This window comes from Tursiops truncatus, chromosome 5 (assembly GCF_011762595.2).
Source record: "Tursiops truncatus isolate mTurTru1 chromosome 5, mTurTru1.mat.Y, whole genome shotgun sequence".
NCBI lineage: Eukaryota > Metazoa > Chordata > Mammalia > Artiodactyla > Delphinidae > Tursiops > Tursiops truncatus.
The window spans coordinates 64,842,859-64,865,531 of NC_047038.1; the positions used below are offsets into that span (position 1 = coordinate 64,842,859).

Below are 22,673 nucleotides of genomic sequence, written 5' to 3' on the forward strand. Positions count from 1 at the left end.
CTCACAAAGCGAGCAGAGAAGGGTGGGTTTGGATCTGAGGGACAGCAGCTTAATAACTGGCACAGGAAACAATAGGTCACAGGCTGGGAACACTGAGGTGATTCCTTTTCAGACTGTGTCAGAGGCTAGTTGTTTCACCTCATCTTTTTTAATAGCGGTATTAACTTGGCAATTGTTGGCCCAGCTAGAGACTCCATTTCCCAGAATCCCTTGCAGCTGCATGTGGCCAAAGGGATATGAACAGAATGTGGGCATAATGTTACATGTGCAAGTTCCAGGTCCCCTTCAACTTACAGACAAGTCTCCTGGCTGGTCAGACTAGGAAGACACTGGAAGGATGGCAGAACAGGACTTGCCTTTTCCACAGACTTCCTACAGAAGCCACAACGACTGCCTCATTCTATTCTGAATGCATGTTACTGTAAATGCTCTTTCTGGAAAGAACCAGGCCATACTGGGTCCCCCACATTTGGGTCCCCTATTCTTTTTTTCCTTCCTTTAAAAAATTTTTTTAATACATTTATTTTATTTTTATTTATTTTTGGCTGTGTTGGGTCTTCGTTGCTGCACCCGGCCTTTCTCTAGTTGCGGCAAGCAGGGGCTACTCTTTGTTGTGGTGCGCGGGCTTCTCATTGCGGTGGCTTCTCTTACTGCGGAGCACAAGCTCTAGGCACACGGGATTCAGTAGCTGTGGCTCATGGGCTTCGTTGCTCCGCAGCACGTGGGATCTTCTCAGATCAGGGCTCGAACCTGTGTCGCCTGCATTGGCAGGCGGATTCTTAGCCACTGTGCCACTAGGGAAGCCCATTTTTTCCTTTTTAAAACAACCCATTAAAGATGGAAAAACCATTTTCAGCTCGGGGCCATATTTTGTCAACCTCTGCTTTTAATTCACACCTGTGGTTTCATCTCCCCAAGGAAAGAGACCGGGCCTCGAGTGCAGAGTTCTCCGTCTCCCTGCTGACCCCAGGTTATTTGAGACCATCCATTATCTCTTGTCAGATTAACAGAGGAGCTCCTATTTGGACAGAGGACAAATTCCAGGAGTCTGTCTTTGCCCTGTCACAACTAGATGGGTCACCTAAGGCAAATCATCCCCTTCTGTCCTCAGTTAATCTCTAAAATAAAGAGGTTGAAAGACAGTGGTTATGAAACCACATTTTACATTTGAAAGCCTACAAGTTACAGTTTTGCATATTCTGACTAACCTCAGTATTACAGCCAGGATGCCCATGCAACCCCCAACCCCATCCCAAAATTAAGCAGTTTTTTCAAAAGAATCAACACGGAACAACACTGGCAGGAAAACAAAAGCATGAACTATGTGTGGCAGTAGACTTCTAAAGCAGCTTAAAACCAGGGGCTTGGGCTTCCCTGGTGGCGCAGTGGTTGAGAGTCCGCCTGCCGATGCAGGGGACACGAGTTCGTGCCCCGGTCCGGGAAGATCCCACATGCCGCAGAGCGGCTGGGCCTGTGAGCCATGGCCGCTGAGCCTGCGCTCCGCAACGGGAGAGACCACAACAGTGAGAGGCCCGCGTATCTCAAAAAAAACAAAAAAACCCACAAAAAAACCCAGGGGCTTGGTGGATAAAACCAGTTGGGAATATCCCAAGAGAAAACAAAAAAAATATTCAGTGCACTTGAGACTTACTATGTTATTTAGATAAAAGTTCCTGAGATCTTAACCAGATAAAACAGTTAAGTCAAAGATAAACAATGGGAAATTTATGAATAATCTATCACATAGTAAGATTTTATTAAAAATTGTTCATCAAAAGCAGAAAAGAGACACATAAAACACCTTCTCAGAAGAGAAGTTCTGTTACACAAACTATAAGCACAAACAGTATCACAGGGTCAACATTTAACCTGCATAAGAAAGTGCTTTTTAAAAGGCGCTTGTGCACAATGGCTGTGATGGCTGCTTTTAATCATACAGGAATTTTACCTTCATTAGAGCAGGCCCAGTGGGGTCTCCACTTATAATGGTTATTTATTACAAGGAATTCCAATTTTTCCTAAAGACAAAACCAGCAATCTAGTGTTGGCACTAATTTAAATTAATGAGTTTATTGACCAGAGCAGCGTTTCCCAAAGTGTGTTCCGTGAGACTGCATTTCCATGAAGAAAAGGGTTCCAGTCCACATCAGGACAGGAGAACCTCCGAGAGGGTCCAAAGCAAAGGGGCCTGATGCACTTGGTTTAACCCACTTTCCCAACTGACCCTAGATCCTTTTTTTTTTTCTTTTCCTTTCAAGGAAAGTCTATGAACATTTGACCTGATTAGTGCTCCATGGTACACCGACCTGGGAAATCCCACTTATGGGGTCTGAAACCCTGGACTATACCATCCACCCACTTTCCTTTCTCATGGGAAACAGACAGGATTAGCAAATTCTATTGCCTATTGGCAACGTACAGAAGGATCTGTGTGCCCCTTCCCTTACCTGTCACAAGAGGCAAGGAAAGTCCCAGTTTAAAGTCTCCTATGTTCAGAAGTTATGTCTGCTTGCTCTTGATATCTCTTTAAAAGAATAAGGAGAGTGCTGCTTTCCAGGGCCGAATGAATAAATAGGAGAGCTGTGGCCGGATTAGCACAGCCCCTGAAATTGTTGTGAAATCCCTCCCACCCCATCCTTGGAAGGGCAGTCTGCAGGTCCGTAGAGACAAGATGAGAGATGGCACTGTGGTCACCCGCCCCAGTCACTGGCGGCAAAATGCCAGTTCTACAACCCAGGGCCTCCTTCCCACAGGGGTGGAAGCAGAGCAGGTCAATCTGGGTGCTCCCTGGTGCTGCCTTTGATTGGAAATACAAGGCTCATGAAACCCCTTTCACCAGTCCCATCTCTGGGAGCCTGGACATTTATCTCACTGTGATCAAAAGGAACCCAAGTAGGAGGAGGGAGCCCACCCTTTGTCTGGCAGTAATGCACATGGGCTCCAAGAAATGCCATAATAAAGGCAGGCGTGACTCTCAAGAACAAGACAAAAACTTCAGCCCAGTCCTGCAACCACCAGCACCCCACAGAGAACCAACGTCTGATGCGATGGCGACTTCTCAGCCATTCACAATAAGAGGCTTCTCCAAATCAACCTGGGGGATTGGTGGGGTGTGTCACAGCTGGATCATCCCCTCACCCAAAGTAAACTTACTACATAAGGAATTTCTTCAGAGCAAATCAAATCCACTTGAAAGCCTTAAGAAAATGCTAAACCCAAAACAACTTTATAAATCCTGAAATTACATGGCTCAGTGAAGCACTCTGAATTTCAAGACAGACTGTGCCCTTCAAGCCTCTGGTATACATACTTTTCATATTCATTTTAACCACATCAAGAAATTCCCTAAGAGATTCCATTTTCTTGGCAAGGGAGGTTACAAAAGAGAATGTGAAATGGACTCATTTTCTCAAGCAAAATGAAACACTTTTATGTTTTATTCATGCAAAGTGTAAACTCCTTTCCTTTGCGGCATTACAAATTGAATTTGCGCTTGTAAATTGCTGTAAGAAAAAAAAAAAGGAATCAAGAGCAAAAGAAAGTATTAAAAGAAAAAAAAGCAGGAATACAAAGGCCTTCTTTTAGAGAATGAAAACTCAGGGGTCCAGTGGGAGAAATACAACCTTTCACTGACAAACATACTTTTTTATTTACTGTTTCTAAAAGGAATCTAGCTCAAGGGCCCCCAACCACTACATGAGCTTTCTGAGGTCCTGACAGCTGATGCAGAACCCTCAGTGTATTTCTAAATTACACTTATCTGCTAACATTGAGTAAGAATAAGAAATGGTTTAAAAAACATGAGTCGACTTCCCTGGTGGCACAGTGGTCGAGAGTCCGCCTGCCGATGCAGGGGACACGGGTTCGTGCCCCGGTCCGGGAAGATCCCACATGCCGCGGAGCGGCTAGGCCCGTGAGCCATGGCCACTGATCCTGTGTGTCCGGAGCCTGTGCTCCGCAACGGGTGAGGCCACAACGGTGAGAGGCCCGTACCGCAAAAAACAACAAACAAACAAAACAAAACATGAGTAACTCAGCCCACATTTCAAAAACATAATGAAGGCAAGGTAACCTAATTTACACTGATCTCACTGGGTGGCAAGGGGAGTGGCTCTTCCTGCTTTGTAGGACAACTGAACTCTGTCTGAAACAGCCTCTCGCCCTCTGTTATCAATGATAAACTGTCCTCGAAACCTCCCTGAGGTCTGACCCCTCCCTCACCCTCCCTGTCTTTGAAAGGAAGCCATGTAATTAGCTGTCTCTGCTAGTGGATGTTGCTTTAACGGATCAAGAGCTAACATTCATTAAGCATTTTCCACATCCCCCATCAGTGGGCCAGTTACTATACACACAGAGGCACATACATACACGTGCTCTGTTATCCTTATTATCACCCTCGTTTCACAGATGAGAGAAAACTAAGCTCAGGGCTTGAATAATTTTCTCAATTGGAATTTTTTTTTTTTTTTTTTTTTTTGCGGTACGCGGGCCTCTCACTGTTGTGGCCTCTCCCGTTGCGGAGCACAGGCTCCGGATGCGCAGGCTCAGCGGCCATGGCTCACGGGCCCAGCCACTCCGCGGCATGTGGGATCTTCCCGGACCAGGGTACGAACCCGTGTCCCCTGCATCGGCAGGCGGACTCTCAACCACTGCGCCACCAGGGAAGCCGTCAACTGGAATTTAAATCATATTTTCTCCCTGAACAAAGAGCATTTGGCCTTACTTTAAAGAGTTGGGGTGAACTGAAAACCTCATCGATGAAATCCACTCACAAGTTAACCTTACAAAAACACAACCCCATCCAGCTGTACACGTATATCATGATCTTCACCTTGACTCCTGTCTTGAAAACAAACTTGGAGGACAGGAAGTAGGGAAGGATCAAGTATCTTACACTCTTCCATCAAGGCTAAATGTTTTTAATGATACACGAACATCCTCAGATATTTTCCTCTGTAAAATTAATCAGTTCACGCCAATGCATCAACTCCAGTGCTCCAGCTCTGCTAAGCAATTGAATGACAGGTGTGGATGCATAATCTATCCACTCATTTCCCCCCAAAGCACCTGGTCCAGCTGTCACCGTTCATCACTGTTACAAAAGCTCAAAGACACAGCTGTGCGCCCACGAAGGTTTATCCAATCAGCTGTCAGAGGACATTGCAGCTCTCTCTTTTGCAGACCATTTTTCACCTGTGATTCCAGCAAAAATGCTTGTTCTTTGATGAACGCTTAACCACTTTCCTTTCAGGCTTAGGACTTGGAACTGAATCAAAAAACTATCAAATCCACTACTGCCCATCTCTGGGAGACCAAGGATGGCGAAGCCAAGGCAGAGCCACCTAGAGGATCCCATGACCCAGTAAGCCAGGATGCCCAGGAACGGAGCCACCCCAGGGCAGCAGTCTCTCTGTCGTCTGGGATTTTCAGCAGCTTCTGCAATGCTCTTGCCCCTTTTCAACAGAGCAATACATAATCATCCTACAGCTTGTCCTAAATGCTAGGAGAGCCTCGGGTATACCTCGAGAGTTGACAAAGATGAATTTAATTCAAGAGTTAGATGTATTTCATGTAGCCCAATTACTTAATAAAGTATGATGCCTGTGATTACTGTCACTTTATTAGTCAGAATATGTACTTGAAAATCAGAACTTCCTTGTTTCCAGTCACTGGAGAGCAAAACATTCACAACACACCTATTAAGAAGTACTTGCTGGCAATGACAAATATTCAGTAGAATTTCAGAAAAATACACACTGACTGGAACTTTGGTATGACCAGACATTTCAAACGTTAAAAGAGTTCAGCCATCTTCAAATTCCAGAAGCTCCTTATCAGCATGAGTTAATGATCTAAAGCTTGCGATCTGGATAAACAACAAGGTCCTGCTGTATAACACGGGGAACTATATTCAGTATCCTATGATACACCATAATGGAGAAGAATATGTATATCTATGCATAACTGAATCCCTGTACAGTGTGAATTTTGCTGTACAGCAGAAATGAACACATTATCAATCAACTATACATCAATAAAACAAACTTAAAAAAATAATAAAGCATGTGATTAAAGGCTGTACAACCTCTCCCTTCCAACAAGCCCTCTACAAAGAAAATACCAATAGCAGAGCATCTGAGATAGCTGAGACTCAACAGACTGCAGAGAAGACAAAAAAAAAAAAAAAAAAAGGTGGGAGTTCAGAAAGCCTGGATGAGTAGGGAACTTAGATGAATGAGGATGAGCGGCGGTTGGGGGAGAAATACATGGAATCCGAGGCAGGATCCAGAGTTGACAAAAGGTTTGAGGTGCAGAACGGAAGGGGCTCGGAGGGTTGACGAGGCAGGGATAGAGATGTGCTTTAAGTTTTTACATTTCTATAGAGAGCCTACTGTCAAGTTTCATATTCAGCAACATGCAGTAACAGTGAGGCCGCGCTTCAGGGTTAAGCTAAAACTGGGGCACTGGGTGAGGTGACAAAGGACAGCGCCGGCCCGGGGCACTCACCGGCCGTTGTCGCGGCCCACGCCCCACACGCGGATGCTGGCGATGGGCTGCGTGTGGAGCGCGCTGTGGTCCATGGGGTCCACCAGGCTCAGCGTGTCGTTCTCCAGGACCAGGTACATGTCCTTCCCCTGGGAGTCAACGAGAAGACAGGTTACCTTCCTCACGAAACCACACGTCCTCGGGATGTCTGTGGCTACCTGGGGGTGTCGGTTCAACGATCAAAAACTCACCCTTGTCATTTGTTCTCCTAAGGGAGAAACATCCCCTCCTGATTAAAAGATTCATACATCTTTCACCTTCCCCTCACATGCCCAATTTCTCTCTCCTTCTCCAAATCCTCTGAAATGTGTCCCTAGCCTGCTTTCTAGCTGGTTCTTATCTTTAATTATTTACACTTTGAATCTTTAAGAGAAAAGTCTAATGGCGGGTTCCCTGGAGAATCTGGCCTCTTACTGACTCCAAGTCTGTCATCCTCTCACAACCCCTCTGTCCCCATTCCCTCCCCTCTGGCCAGACCCTACCAGGCATCCCCTTGACGCCCTTCCCAGGTCCACAACATGTCTGTCTCTTCTCAGCTTTTACACCACTTCTTATCTGTGTGATCCGGCTGGTAAAGAGCTTTGTGATGCTTCTCGGTGCCACAACAGCTAACGCTGAAGTGGCTTTATCACATCTCAGATGTTATGCGACAAGCTTCAGGTTCCTTGGCTCCAGCTTGGTTTTATTATCTGTGATTAGCGGATGGGAAAACTGAGGCTTATAGGTTAATTTAAGTAACCTGCTCACGGCCTAACACAGAAGCCGTGAGGCCTTTAGCTGCGCTTGTGCTGTTGTGATACCAACACGGGGGAGGCTGAGGTTTCTTGCATCACTCTTCAGGTTTTGGTCCCCTGTCTCCCCACATATTGGCTCTTTGAGGGTAGGAATGCTAGGTCATCCAACTTCACTCCCTTTGCAAATCCTCAGGCATCATTTTAAGAAATTATTAAACTGTCCACTGAAGGTCACGGTCAGCCCAGATGCTGTGGCGTGGACGCTAGGGCGGTCTAGCAAGGCAGCACAGTGAGGCTTCCTGGCAGATCTTCAAATCCAAAGCAGGACAGATGCTCCTTGGTCTGGTTTTTGAGAACGATATTTTAGGTCCCCATCAAAGGTTCTCAGAGTAAACACGAGCTCTGCTGCCGAAGTGGCAGACATGGGTGTTTCGGTGCCTCTGCTAGTCAATGTCCAAGCCAAGCGTCTACAGATGAGATCCAGGATGAGCTGAAATCATCCCCTACCCTGCACTGGGCTGGGTGGTGTATTTCTTTTGGATTGATTCAGCTTAGAAACCACAACTGGTCCACACAAATGCAACACAGGCCATCTTCGTCAATGACCTCTGTCGACAGTCATCGTATTACTGGACAGAACCGGTGACAGCTGCCAGCTGGTCATCTGAAGTGAGAATGGTTGGCAGAGTGTGCACTATCCCTGAATGAAAACGCATCGTGGCTTCTGTTGAGTTCATTAGGCACACTCTTGTCTTCCCATATGTGCCCCTTCTCTTTTCTCATGAACACTCAGAAACTCCTGGTTGACCACTGTAAAGTCTTGCTAATTGGTTTTTGTAACCCAAACGACCAATGCTTATGCAGGTGTCATCTAAAGATGGGACACTCATCTGAAAGTCATGACTTTATTTTCAGTCAGCCGATCAACAAACCTTTAAGGAGTTGTGCTGTGCGTGGTGAGGCATGGCAAAAAGTCACAGCACATAACCCTAAACACTGAGCTGTACTTTATATGCTATGAACTAGAAACACTGCTTGAAGAATTTATCGTTTCAGAAGAAGAGGAAAGGAGTGAGAAAAATAGGAATGGCCTAGCGGGGGCTAACTAGGTGGGAAGGCATAGCAGATTTTCAGGCATTGCTGGCCCATCCAAAGCTTTCTTCCCTGCTGGAATCGTGCCAATTGGAGATTCCTTTAGAATCTTACTTAGCTCTTCTAAATAACTGGTGGTGTTCATTAGTCTCTCAAACAGCAGTATAGATTACGCCAGCCGTCCTTCTAAATCCTAGCTGAGATCTATGCCTTTGGTAGAACGGCATTTTGAATGAAGGAGAGAGAAGACAGATGGATAATTGGGTGGGAGAAATAGGCCTGGGTATTGGAAAGGTAATGCAGTGAAAGGATAATAGAGGCAAATACCAAAAAAGTGTCCTTTTTTTGGCAGGAGAACATTCTTCCTCCTCCCCCCCGACCATGCCTGGGATCTAAAAATCTGGTTGGTGATGCAGCTCAGCCCCATTCTAGAGCAGACGGACTCTACCATGCGGAGCCTCGGGAACCTACCTCCTGCTATGACAGTGCTGCTAGGATAAAAGGTGACAGGGGCTCCTAAGAGCCCAATCACAAAGCAAACTTTCGCTGCCAATGCTCTTAACTGGGGACTGATCGAGTGGATTCACGCGGACCACCATCTCGTGATGCTCCCCATGTGCTCGTTGTACAGGTCTCAGAGCTTGGTAGGAATATGGCTTTTCCAATTTCATGTGATTTTTATACAAATTTGGTATTTTTACTGATGACTTTCTTTTCTGAAATGATCTCAACTAACATTTCAAACTGGAGTTGCTTTGTTCATCACAGTAAGAAAGAATACACAGGTATCAATTCCAAGACTCATGTACGAGGTGGATTTTCAGATCACAAGTAAAGAAAACTGTATTATAAAAGGATGGTGTGTCAACTTTTAGAGAAGAGGCAACAACATTTTGGGGTGTATAGGTGGGGGTCACGTTCCCCTTTGAGAATGTACTTTGAGAGAGGTATGGCTCTTCTTCCCAGAAAACTGCTCTTGTAGACCAGCTATGCATGGAGGTTAGGGGGTTTCTGGGCCCTTAAGTCCATCCATGGATCCTTGGGGACTCAGGAGACCAAAGTAGATCCTGTCATTTAGACACCGAGAAATGCCCTCTCCCAGGGCCCCAGTCCTCAACGGGCTCTGGCAGGGCTAATAGGTAAATCACAGGTGCATCATGTCTACACCAGCTGCCTTCACGGGAAAGGGACCCCGATAAATACCTTCATCAGCCCTCAGTACCAAATCTCTCGGCTCTCAGAGCTCTGGGGTTTCGTGAGGAGCAGTGGAATGCAAGCAAGTCTGCCATTAATGATTTTCACCTGTTACTTACCTCTCCCCAAATGCCGACTGTATCACGGATGTCATTTTTGCAGTAAGAAAGCTGCCTGATGCAGTTGTTGACGGCAACACTACTCTTGCCAGGGGCGAGGTCCTCCTCTGCCATTTCCACCCACCCCAGAGAGCGCACAGCAAAACACTAGGAGGAAAGTCAGAGAACAGGAGATTACTCACTGGCCACAGGTCAACGTACCTTAAAATCCTCTACAAGGTGTACTCAGTGCGTCTTTAATTACTACAAAATGTTCAATCATCTAATTTAGCAACGTATCCTAGATTGTTGGACAATTAAATTGTGGCTCTTTTTTGCTATTAGTAGGACTTCCCTCGTGGCGCAGTGGTTAAGAATCCACCTGCCAATGCAGGGGACAGGGGTTCGAGCCCTGGTCCGGGAAGATCCCACACGCTGCGGAGTAACTAAGCCTGTGTGCCACAACTACTGAAGCCCACGTGCCCAGAGCCCATGCTCCGCAACAAGAGAAGCCATTGCAATGAGAAGCCTGTGCACCGCAACGAAGAGGAGCCCCCCCTCGCCACAACTAGAGAAAGCCCGCGTGCAGCAATGAAGACCCAATGCAGCCATAAATAAATAAATTTAATTTTAAAAAAATGTAGTAATAACTATCTTCTTGCCTAACTTTCTCTGTGTGTGTGTGCGTGTGTGTGTGTGCTTGTGAGTGTGTTCAGGTTTTTTTTCTTAGAACAGATTACTAGAAGTAGAATTACAGGGCTAACGGGTATAAACATTTCTAAGTACCTGTATCTAGTATAAGGCAGGGTTTTTTTTTTTTTTATAGTAAGAAATGTAACCCCTGTGAAATTTGTTACTTGTTAAGCACCTGGGAGAAAGAATTAGCTACATGTTTGTCACTTGTTTCTAATAACAATGAGGCAAAATGTATTCTCTAATAACCAGAAATGAAAAAAAAAAAAAGAGGAGAGAAGATGTGCTTTCATGATAATAGGTGTCAGTGTTTGTTACTAGCACCAAATCCTGAAAGCCTGCAGAATGGATGGACTTGTGAGATACCTTAGAGCACAAATTCCCTTTATTCTTTTATCATTTAGAGATATTTGATTTGAGATCACACTCCCTGTCTTCCTTTTAAAAGTTCAGGTGTTCAATTTTAAGAAATATAGAAAGTATCTTATCCATATTGTAACAAGCAAAACATCCAAGAATTTATAAAGAAAGAAGTTCCTGGGACATACGAGGGTGATCTGGCTAGAGCATCTGCCTAGCTGTTAATCATCAGGTTTACCAGGTGGCTGGAACTGCGGTTTCTCACCGCAACCTGTGACCCGGGTCTCCTTCTGAGCTGCACATCAACTGAAGAGACCACCTTTTAAGGACAGGAGGGCAGATAAGGTGCCACACTTCTGTGGAGCCAACAGGCTGTTTCTCAAAGAGTGTCTTCTGAAGTTCCCCAAAGTGAACTTCATAATACAATGAAGAAATGCAGCCAACTGTCCCAAAGTGACCACATTCATTCTAGTTCAACCTTCTCTGTTTCAGACCCCACACCCAGACTTGGTGCCTCCTTTCTGAATTGCTAATCACACTTTCTCAGGGGAAAACAAAACATGGAAAGACCAAAGACAACCCGGTTACGCTAACAGAAGGTGGATCCTCACATCCTAAAGGGAAGGACCGAGGTACCTGCGTCACCGCCCGGAGTGGAACGTTTCCTGCCCTACAACAACCGCGAAAGCTACTCAGGACCCTGTGTCCTGGGGAAAGGTTCTGGGAGATGTCCTCACATTTCACGTGCTCATGTGTTTCTGTTGGAGAGAAACTGCCCAAGGGGAAGAGGATGTCACAGGTGCAAGGGCAGCCCCTTACCCAGAACTTCATGGGGCTATGCCCAGGAACTTCCCTCCCTTGTTGGTTCCCAACATAGTCCCTCGTGAGTAAACACGCAATGCCACAACCCAGCCCTCCCCCGTCATTTTCATCTTGTCACGTACCACCTTGTAATGGAAAAACCCAGCTTTTCCGCCTTTACCAAATGTGTGGAGGTTTTCCTCCACACCAACAAGCGATTCTCAGACACCAGTAGGGTGTCCGAGAATTCAACTCAATTCTGACACCATCTACCTGGAGAGAGCGTCAGATCCCGCAGGTTAAGGGCTCAGTTCTACAAGACTGTCCCCCCAACAACTGCCCGCCCCACCTCCTGCCTCCGCCAACTTCACATGCCAACCCCAAGTCCAGGGTGTCGCCTGTACTTCTGGCCGACCAGCTACAGATCGAGGTTCGGATGACCCCCTTGTTGAGTTCAATTAATTTGCTAGAGTGGCTCACAGAACTCAGAGAAACACTTTGGATACCAGATCACTAGTTTATTATAAAAGGACATAACTCAGGAGTATTATAGCCAGAGGGAAGAGATGCACCGGGCAAGGTATGGGGAGAGGGCCCGGAGCTCCCATGCCCTCCCCAGGTGCCACTCTCCCCGGGCTCCACGTGTTCGCTGGCCTGGAAACTCTCTGAACCCTGCCCTCTGGGTTTTGTGGAGGCTTCATTATATACGTGCGACTGATTAAGTCACTGGCCACTGGTGGCTGAACTCAACCTCCAGGCCCTCTCCCTTCCCTGGAGGTGGGCGTGGAACTGGAAGTCCCAACCCTCTAATAAAATGGTGGGCTCCACTGGCAACTAGCCCCCATCGTTAGGTGAGTTCTAGAAGTCACCTCATAGGTATTTAGTCATTTAATCCTCTCCTCAACCCTGTGAGGTCAATAAGAAGTTACTGTACCCATTTCATAGAAAGGAAAGTGAGTGAAGCACAAGGCTGATAAGCGGTGGACCCAGGATGCAAGTTAGGCAGTGCGACTTCTGCACCCTCACTCTTAACCACGCTGCCATATGCCTGAGAGCTTGCTGGAGGGACAGCATCCGATGGGGCTGGGTCCACAAAAGAGGCACAAGAACACAGCCAGTGGTGTCAATACACTTTGAGTGTACCTGGCCCAAGAGCAGGGACAGCCTAAATTATAATCTTGGCTCTGACTTACAGGTACTGTGATCTTGGCCGTATAACTTACGGAGTCCCAATTTTTTTCGTATTTGCAAAAATGGGAATAATAATGATAGCTAACTCAGAGGGTTCTTACAAGGAGAAAACAACATAATACAGGCAGAAAACCTAGCACACAGAAAACACTCCATGAGCATTGCTGAGTGAAAGAGCAAATGAATATAGTGTCACATACATCTTAAAAGGAGTCATCAAAGGGGGAAAATGAAAGGAGATTTGAAATCAGCGTGACCCTATGCTCCAATTATCCTCAGGAGGGTTCTGATTTATCTTTGTTGCTCTGGAAAAATTATTAAGAGCAGCTCCTTTTACTCTTAAAAGTGTCCTAATTTGTATAATAAATTATTATAACTACTCTAGCCAAAATTCCAGTGATGAATCTGGTAGAGTAGCAGGATACAAAATTAATGCACAGAAATCTCTTGCATTCCTATACACTAATGATGACAAATCTGAGAGAGAAATTAAGGAAACACTCCCATTTACCACAGCAACAAAAAGAATAAAATACCTAGGAATAAACCTACCTAGGGAGACAAAAGACCTGTATGCAGAAAACTGTAAGACACTGATGAAAGAAATTAAAGACGATACAAACAGATGGAAAGATACACCATGCTCTTGGATTGGAAGAATCAATACTGTGAAAATGACTATACCACCCAAAGCAATGTACAGATTCAATGCAATCCCTATCAAATTACCAATGGCATTTTTTACAGAACTAGAACAAAAAATCTTAAAATTTGTATGGAGACACAAAAGACCCCGAATAGCCAAAGCAGTCTTGAGGGAAAAAAACGGAGCTGGAGGAATCAGGCTCCCTGACTTCAGACTCTACCTACAAAGCTACAGTAATCAAGACAATATGGTACTGGCACAAAAACAGAAATATAGATCAATGGAACAAGATAGAAAGCCCAGAGATAAACCCACGCACTTATGGTCAAAGGAGGCAAGGATATACAATGGAGAAAAGACAGTCTCTTCAATAAGTGGTGTGGGAAAACTGGACAGCTACATGTAAAAGAATGAAATTAGAACACTCCCTAACACCATACACAAAAATAAACTCAAAATGGATTAGAGACCTAAATGTAAGACTGGACACTACAAAACTCTTAGAGGAAAACATAGGCAGAACACTCTTTGACATAAATCACAGCAAGATCTTTTTTGATCCACCTCCTAGAGTAATGGAAATAAAAAAAAAAACAGGGCTTCCCTGGTGGCGCAGTGGTTGAGAGTCCGCCTGCTGATGCAGGGGACACGGGTTCGTGTCCTGGTCTGGGAAGATCCCACATGCCGTGGAGCGGCTGGGCCCGTGAGCCATGGCCGCTGGGCCTACGCGTCCGGAGCCTGTGTTCCGCAACGGGAGAGGCCACAGCAGGGAGAGGTCCGTGTACCGCAAAAACAAACAAAAAAAACAAAAACAAATGGGACCTAAAGAAACTTAAAAACTTTTGCAAAGCAAAGGAAACTACAAACAAGACAAAAAGACAACCCTCAGAATGGGAGAAAAAAATTGCAAACGAATCAACGGACAAAGAATTAATCTCCAAAATATATAAACAGCTCAAGCAGCTCAATATCAAAAAAACAAACAACCCAATCCAAAAATGGGCAGAAGACCTAAATAGACATTTCTCCAAAGAAGCCTTACAGATGGCCAAGAAGCACATGAAATCTGCTCAACTTCACTAATTATTAGAGAAATGCAAATCAAAACTACAATGAGGTATCATCTCACACCAGTTAGAATGTCCATCATCAGAAAATCTACAAACAACAAATGCTGGAGAGGGTGTGGAGAAAAGGGAACCCCCTTGCACTGTTGGAGGGAATGTAAATTGATACAGCCACTATGGAAAACAGTATGGAGGTTCCTTAGAAAACTAAAAATGGAATTATCATATGACCCAGCAATCCCACTACTGGGCATATACCCAGAGAAAACCGTAATTCAAAAAGACACATGCACGCCAATGTTCATTGCAGAACTATTTACAATAGCCAGGTCATGGAAGCAACCTAAATGTCCATTGACAGACAAATGGATAAAGAAGATGTGGTACATATATACAATGGAATATTACTCAGCCATAAAAAGGAACAAAATTGGGTCATTTGTAGAGACGTGGATGGATCTAGAGACTGTCATACAGAGTGAAGTAAGTCAGAAAGAGATAAACAAATATCGTATATTAACACATATATGTAGAACCTAGAAAAATGCTACAGATGAACTGGTCTGCAGGACAGAAATTGAAACACAGATGTAGAGAACAAACGTATGGACACCAAGCGGGGAAAGCAGTGTGTGTGTGTGTGTGTGTGTGTGTGTGTGTGTGTGTGTGTGTGTGTGTGTATGATGAACTGGGAGATTGGGATTGACAAGTATACACTGATGTGTACAAAATGGATAACTAATAAGAACCTGCTTTATAAAAATAAATAAATAAAATTCAAAAAAAATTCCAGTGAATTCAGCCTCTGGCATAGAAACCAAGGCTTGGATGGGACACTGAGATATGCCCAGGTGGAAATGGGGTTCAAGATCAACAGCAGCTGCTGTCAGTACAGCATCCTGGTGATCCTGGTGGGGGTGAACCCTAATACACCAGCATTACTGTGGGATGGTCCTCTGCCCTAAAACTAGAAGCCAGGAGCACATTTCCCCACTTTCTCTAATAGCCTACTCGAGAGTCCTACAGCCTGTGAAGACTCAAAGAATGTATTAACAATAAGGAAGGTGAAAAAGAATACTGGCTGCATAAAAAGAAACGAAATTGAGTTATTTGTAATGAGGTGGATGGACCTCGAGTCTGTCATACAGAGTGAAGTAAGTCAGAAAGAGAAAGACAAATGCCGTATGCTAACACATATATATGGACTCTTAAAAAAAAAAAAGTTATGAAGAACCTAGGGGCAGGACAGGAATAAAGACGTAGACGTAGAGAATGGACTTGAGGACACAGGGAGAGGGAAGGGTAAGCTGGGACGAAGTGAGAGAGTGGCATGGACTTATATACACTACCAAATGTAAAACAGATAGCTAGTGGGCAGCAGCCGCATAGCACAGGGAGATCAGCTCGGTGCTTTGTGACCACCTAGATGGGTGGGATAGGGAGGGTGGGAGGGAGATGCTAGAGGGAGGGGATATGGGGATATATGTGTACATATAGCTGATTCATTTTGTTATAGAGCAGAAACTAACACACCATTGTAAAGCAATTATACTCCAATAAAGATGTTTTAAAAAAATTAAAAAACAGAATGTGAAAAAAAAAAGAATACTGGCTGCTTTTTTGTCCTTGAGTCCAAGAATACATGGATTTCAAAAAACAAGAGCCCTCACAGTATGATTACTTTTCCGTATATAATTTAGTATCTGATCTGAGAAGCTTCACCGCTGGTCCCTACGGACAAAGGAAGGGGAAACGGGTTTATGGAAGGGAAACTCCACTAAGCAGCGAGCTCCGTTTCCTTACAAAGAACCAAGCGGCAAAGAGCAACCTGCGCTATTTGGTGCTGCCCTCGTGTGGCTAGGAAGGTTTATAACCAACACCACTTTTCCTTAAACTCGGGAATTAGAATCAGCTCTGTGAATAAACACTCATTTCAGAGAAGAGGAGGAGCTCAAAATATTCAATCAAAATATGTAATCAAATGTTTAATCAATCTGACTTTTCAAATACCTTTTTCTTTTTTTTTTAAGTTACCTGTTGGTCATTTTATTTATTTTTTAACATCTTTATTGGAGTATCATTGCTTTACAATGTTGTGTTAGTTTCTGCTGTATAACAAAGTGAATCAGCTATAGGTATACATATATCCCCATATCTCCTCCCTCTTGCGTCTCCCTCCCACCCTCCCTATCCCACTTTTTTCAAAATTTGCAAAAAATATCAACATTTGTACTTATATCAATGCTCATTCTTCAACAGCTCTTTACCAAAAGGGCAAAAATGAGTAATGGATGGTTCAGGGTATGGACTGTGTCATCAGATGGATCTAGATTCAAGTCATGACTTTGCTACCTACGAGCTGGTGACTTTGGGGAAGTCACTTAGGTCTCTAAGGCTTCGTTTTTTCATCTGTAAAATGGGAATAATAATAGTACCTATACTTTATAGTATTGTTGTTGGACTAAGTGAGATAATGCAGGTAAAATATTTAGCATAGTGCCTGGCATGTAATAAGAACTCAACAAACCTTTATTATGCTATTGATAAATTTTAACTTTTTCTCTACGTGTGGATTTTAAAGATTTCTCTAGTTTAACAGCTCTCGGCCAAAGCTAAAACATCCAGAGGGCTTTGTTAAAACACAGAAGACTGGACACCATCCTCATCGTTTCTGATTCAGCGGTCCCCAAACCTGCATTTCTAACAGCCTCCCAGGTGACACTGAAGTTGCAGGTCTGAGGACCACACTTTGAGAATCACTGCTGTCCACAGACGGCCCCTTCCTTACTCAAAGTCATGCTGTTCCTACGACTGGAAAGGCGAATCTGGCAAGTTAGTTAACCTCTCTGTGCCTCAATTTCCTCGTCTGTAAAAGGTGGGTACTAAAAATCCCTGTCTCACAACGACCTATCTATGCTGTCAGGATGAACAGGGCAGGGTTTGCCGCTGTGCCTGTTGCTGCTGTTAGTTATTACGAGCATTTAGGGAACCAGGGTCATGGCTGAACTGGGAGGGACCCAGCTCTTGGCTTGGGGCTTCCTTCTCTCCCACCGGGTTTCTCTCCCCCGCCCTGGAACCAACTGTCATATCCTGGTTGGAAGCACACATCCTGTTTCAACTTCTGTTTCTTTGAGTCCTCTATTAATAGAGACTGATGCCTGGGGAGAACCTCTTCCTAAGACATGTGTCGAGGGGTAGAACTCAGTGCCAAGCCTTGGTTTCCAGGGCCAGACAGTCCCGGGTCTGCATTCCCATCAGTGGGAGGTCAGCCTCCACGAACCTAAGTTTACTCAGTTGCAAAATGACAATAACCGTAAGCTCAGAGCACTTCCGGGAGAGCCAAAAAGCAAACGAGGAAGGTCAGGGCTGGGGCACTGCAGGCCCTCAGCAAATGTTCCCTCTCTTCTCTCTCTGGCTGCAGGAGACCCTCTCATGGCCGCCTGTGTTCTCCCACGGGCCTTCCACTTCTCCTTGTCCGAGCTTCGACGAGGACAAGCAAGATGAGAGCCTGCTGGCAGAAAACTGGGGGCCTCGTTCCTGGACCACGAGGTGGGGCAGGGGATGGAGGAGGGGAGAGACGAGGGAACTGGAGCTGCTGGAGCTACAGTCGGACACAAACCTTGCCTTCTCCCAGGCGAGCCAGCCTCCGTGCACGGCACCAAAGAAGATGCTGCTCAGATGAGCACAGTCTGTGAAGTAGCGCATTTGAAGCCCAGAACACAGTCAGTGCTCTACGTAACTACGGAGGGATGATGACGAAAAAGTAAACGATACCGGAATTGACAGCGACACTAAATTATAGGCATGAAAAAACTGAGAAAATTTAAGAGAAGAGCTACAATTTGGTCTAGCGCTACAAATGTAATCCTAATGAACACTCACTTATAGGAACTGCTTACCATTTAAGCCTAATTACCCTGCAGCACAATAACCACTGTGCCTTCAAGTCTACAAACGTTTACTGAGTGCCTATTAGTTCCTGGAGACATAGAGAAATGAGTGCGACGCGGGGTAGACAGAGTGGGAATCCACGACACGGCAACGAGAAATAAGGGGACGCAGAGGCCCACGTGTGTGTTGGTTGCTCATGGAGGGAGGAGTCTTTTTTTTTTTTTTTTTTTTTTTTTTTTTTTTGCGGTACGTGAGCCTCTCACTGTTGTGGCCTCTCCCGTTGCGGAACACAGGCTCCGGACGCGCAGGCTCAGTGGCCATGGCTCACGGGCCCAGCCGCTCTACGGCATGTGGGATCTTCCCGGACGGGGGCACGAACCTGTGTCCCCTGCATCAGCAGGTGGACTCTGAACCACTGCGCCACCAGGGAAGCCCGGGAGGAGCCTTTTAACTCACAGAGAGGGAGTTATGGACAGCTTCTGGAAGGAGATGGTGTTGAGCTGAGCCTTGTAGGATGGATGGGTTCATTCGTTACACAGAGATTTACTGACACCTGCTATATGCCAGGTACTAGAGGCACATCAAGGAACCAAAGAGGCCAAACACTCTGCTCTGAGCAGTACTGCAAAAAACCGGAAGGGCGTATTTGTTTGGCTGTGACACCAGAGGTCACACAGCTCTGTGGACATGAACCACAAAGAGTAAGGTACAGTGGTATGGGGGGAGGGGCTGTGAGCACCGTGGTTTAGGGCCCAGGTTTTCAAGTCACTGCCTTGGGATCCAATCCCAGGCTGGCCACTATGAGCAGTGTGATCTGAGCCAAGTTACTTAATCTTGGTGAGCCTCAGTTTCCTCATCTGTTGCAGTGAGGATAGCGGTATGGACCTCCTGGGGGTACTGGCATGATTAACGGGAAGGCTTATGCTAAGAACAGGGCCTGGTCCGTCAGGAATGCTCACGGAAAGGTGGCTACTGTTTTCACAAGGTCTCTGATCCCTGTCAAAAGTGTCAGGATTGAGGAACACCACCAACAGTCCAGCAGTCAATCCTGTTTCGTTTTTCCAACTAATGATCTAACCTCACTACGGCTATACCTTGGGTGCCTGGGGGTGGGGAGAGGCCCAGGGCCTGGGGAGGAGCAGGGGGTGGAACTCTCAGGTCCACCTAAGAGTCCCCAGACCTTGGAGAGCCACGGATGGGGCTTCAGCAAGTTCTAAACCTCCTGCAAATATATCCAAAAGTATGTGTGTGTTTGCATACTGCACAGCCTCTGGGGGAGCAGAACCTCAGAAATGGCAGGCACTGCCATTAAAAAGAAAGGTGAGGGAAGTCCAACAGCCAGTTTTGAAAACCAGTGACTGTTTTTGATGCAATGTAAGCCCCCTCGATATTACCCTTGATGCTCCAGCAAAAGTCTGCTACAGAGATGGCTGACGTCAGGAATTAAGAGAAGGGTGTACTCCTCCCCTGGGGAGATGCTTGGTGCAGGAAAAGTAGTGGTGGGGGCCTCAGAGTGGAGAACAGGGAGTCAACGCAAGAGAAACATAAGCCCAGGGAACGGGCAGAACTGTGCTGGGGAACCCATGGACATCGCAGGACACGAGACTGGGATTCAAGCCCATTTCACCTGGATTCTAAGAGCATATCGATCCTGCTGCTGCCTGAGCTACGCAGAGCTGCTCTGCGGAGACTCTATATCTGTGCTCTTGGGGTCAGGTGGAAAAAAAATAAACATGTTCTCACTGTATGTGACTATGAGGAAGGACCTTTTGAATAATCATACATCCCACGTAGAAACTGTGAGAGAATCCTTGTTTATTTCATCCTGGTGGCCACAATAACATACCCATTTAGGGTACATTCATCATATTTGACAGCCTACGTCCTGGGATCTCTCCTTAAGGATTCAGAACAGCCCTCTGCCCTTTCCTTTCCCAGTTACTGCATCAGAGACAGCACGAACCTGACTTCTGCCCACAGACCGATCGCTGGACCATCCAGATTTTTTTTTTTTTTGCGGTACGCGGGCCTCTCACTGTTGTGGCCTCTCCCGTTGCGGAGCACAGGCTCCGGACACGCAGGCTCAGAGGCCATGGCTCACGGGCCCAGCCGCTCCGTGCCATGCGGGATCTTCCCGGACCGGGGCACGAACCTGCGTCCCCTGCATCGGCAGGCGGACTCTCAACCACTGCACCACCAGGGAAGCCCGACCGTCCAGATTTTGCCAAGAAATAAGGCAGCCAGTAAACGAAGGGCTGTGACCTCAAATGACTTTTAGAGTCTGTTCTAAAAATCCATAGGCTTTTCAAGGTTCAAAATATCTTCCCTGGACATGGCTTCCGTAATAGGGAGGTCTTTAGCAGATCAGAGTTTGTGGTCATGATACATAGAAATGTAGATCATTGTCATTACGGACACAGTTTGAAATAAAATTAGGCTTCATCTGCTACTGCTTTTCTTTGAAGCACAGAAATGCTTTCTAAATCCAGCATCTCAATGGGCTCGGCCAGAGAGGTGCCTGGGGACTCTGGAGTGGAGCATGACCCAGTTCTCCATCTGGCTGAAGCAAAGAATCAGCCTGATTAATTATTCAGCACGGCAATGACCTCGGCAGCCAGGGAAGACCCAGAGAGCATTTCTACACTGACCCCAATGAGCACTTCAGCTGTTCCTTCTGCTTCTCCCCGGGCTGTCTGCAACATGGTGAGCATTCGGGCAGAAAACAAGACACCTGGCCCTTTGGGGCTCTGGGCCCGCAAGTGCCATTTACTTAACTCTCCCTCTTGCCTATTTTTCAGAATAAGATCACCCTACTGGAAAGATACATCCTATGCTAACATTCTATGCTGACAGCTTCTGCTACAAAGAGGACAGTCATCATAATAACTACCACGCATGTGGTACTTACAGCGTGCCAAGCACTAAGGACTGATCCATAATTGAAATATCGTCTACAATGCCCACCTCCCTGCCTGCCTGCTCCCCTGGTTCCTGATGGTCAGTTCATGGAGGGGGGTTCCCAGCGGGGGTCAGCGCTGTCTCTAGTAAATAACGGGCTCCGTTCCTAGTAAACACCCTGGAAACCTATAAGGTCAGAGGGCAGGAATGCCAACCAGATTCCCTATATTCAGGAAATGCTCAGAGCATGCGCAATGACAGGGACTCAAAGCTAAATTATCTAATAGAAGGAGGGGAAGGTGCACCACCGTTTAGAAGCAGTGCCCGCAGTCATCTCTCATGCACAACGTGGAGCCATACAGGTTTCTGAGATTTAAGGCTTCGGTGACTTTAAATCCTTAAAAGAAAATGTAAGGATTCTTTCAAAGCCCTGTGCCTTGATTTCTCCCTCTTTGTGCCATTCCCCAAGTCAGCTCCTGCCTGCGACGACTATTCCGCAACTGCTCCTTCTGCTTTATAAAAACGCTTGCTGACTCACCACTCTACCACATCAAGAAAAGCAATCATTCCGAGATTTACCGGAAACGAGGTTTGAACCACTGATGTGCTGAAGGGCACGCGCAAGGGCAGTCACACTGGGAGGACCGAGATCTGATTCTGCATGACTTTAAATATTTAACAGTCTCTGGGGTGTCTCTGCTTCCTCACGCCTCCTCACTGCACAGTCTCTTTGGTGGATGAGCTAGTCCAACTGGGCAGAGCTGTAGCCTGGGTTCCTCCTCTCCCCTCAGGTTGGGGGGGTGGGATTCCCGCTGGGGAGTAGGACGGTGCCAGTGCACTGGGTTTTGACTTTTAACTTCAAACACACGTTTGAGCAGCACTGAAATCATGACACCAACAGGTCTTGCTTTTAATTTAAGACATAAGACATGCATTTTTGCACAGCAGTGAAATCATGATATCCATATGCCTTAAGCATATTTCTAAGTGTTTATTATTGTCTTAAACACAATATTCTCACTGCAGCACTATTTACAATAGCCAGGACACAGAAACAACCTAAGTGTCCATCAACAGATGAATGGATAAAGAAGATGTGGCACATTTATACAATGGAATATTACTCAGCCATAAAAGGAAACGAAATTGAGTTATCTGTTGTGAGGTGGATGGACCTGGAGTCTGTCATACAGAGTGAAGTCAGTCGGAAAGAGAATAACAAATACCGTAGGCTAACACATATATATGGAATCTAAAAAAAAAAAAAAAGGTTCTCATGAACTTAGGGGCAGGACAGGAATAAAGATGCAGACGTAGAGAATGGACTTGAGGACAGGGCGGGGAGGGGGAAGGGTAAGCTGGGACGAAGTGACATATATATACACTACCAAATGTAATGTATACACTACTATATGGACATATATATACACTACCAAATGTAAAATAGATAGCCAGTGGGAAG

At 45.8% G+C, this 22,673-nt stretch overlaps 1 protein-coding gene across 19 annotated transcripts in view; it reads right to left on the reverse strand.

The window, feature by feature from the left end:
• Positions 1–22,673, reverse strand: part of APBB2 (amyloid beta precursor protein binding family B member 2) — a 373,668-nt gene that overhangs the window by 59,471 nt on the left and 291,524 nt on the right. For 18 of the 19 annotated variants that reach the window (XM_019928274.3, XM_019928275.3, XM_073805179.1 and 15 more), the window contains 2 exons: positions 9,686–9,832; positions 6,508–6,635 (listed from right to left, as the gene is read on the reverse strand). In XM_019928274.3, coding sequence (XP_019783833.1) covers positions 6,508–6,635; positions 9,686–9,832 — 275 coding nt within the window. Of the gene's footprint in view, positions 1–6,507; positions 6,636–9,685; positions 9,833–22,673 lie in introns of those variants that run through there. The other variant, XM_019928287.3, reaches the window with a different exon arrangement.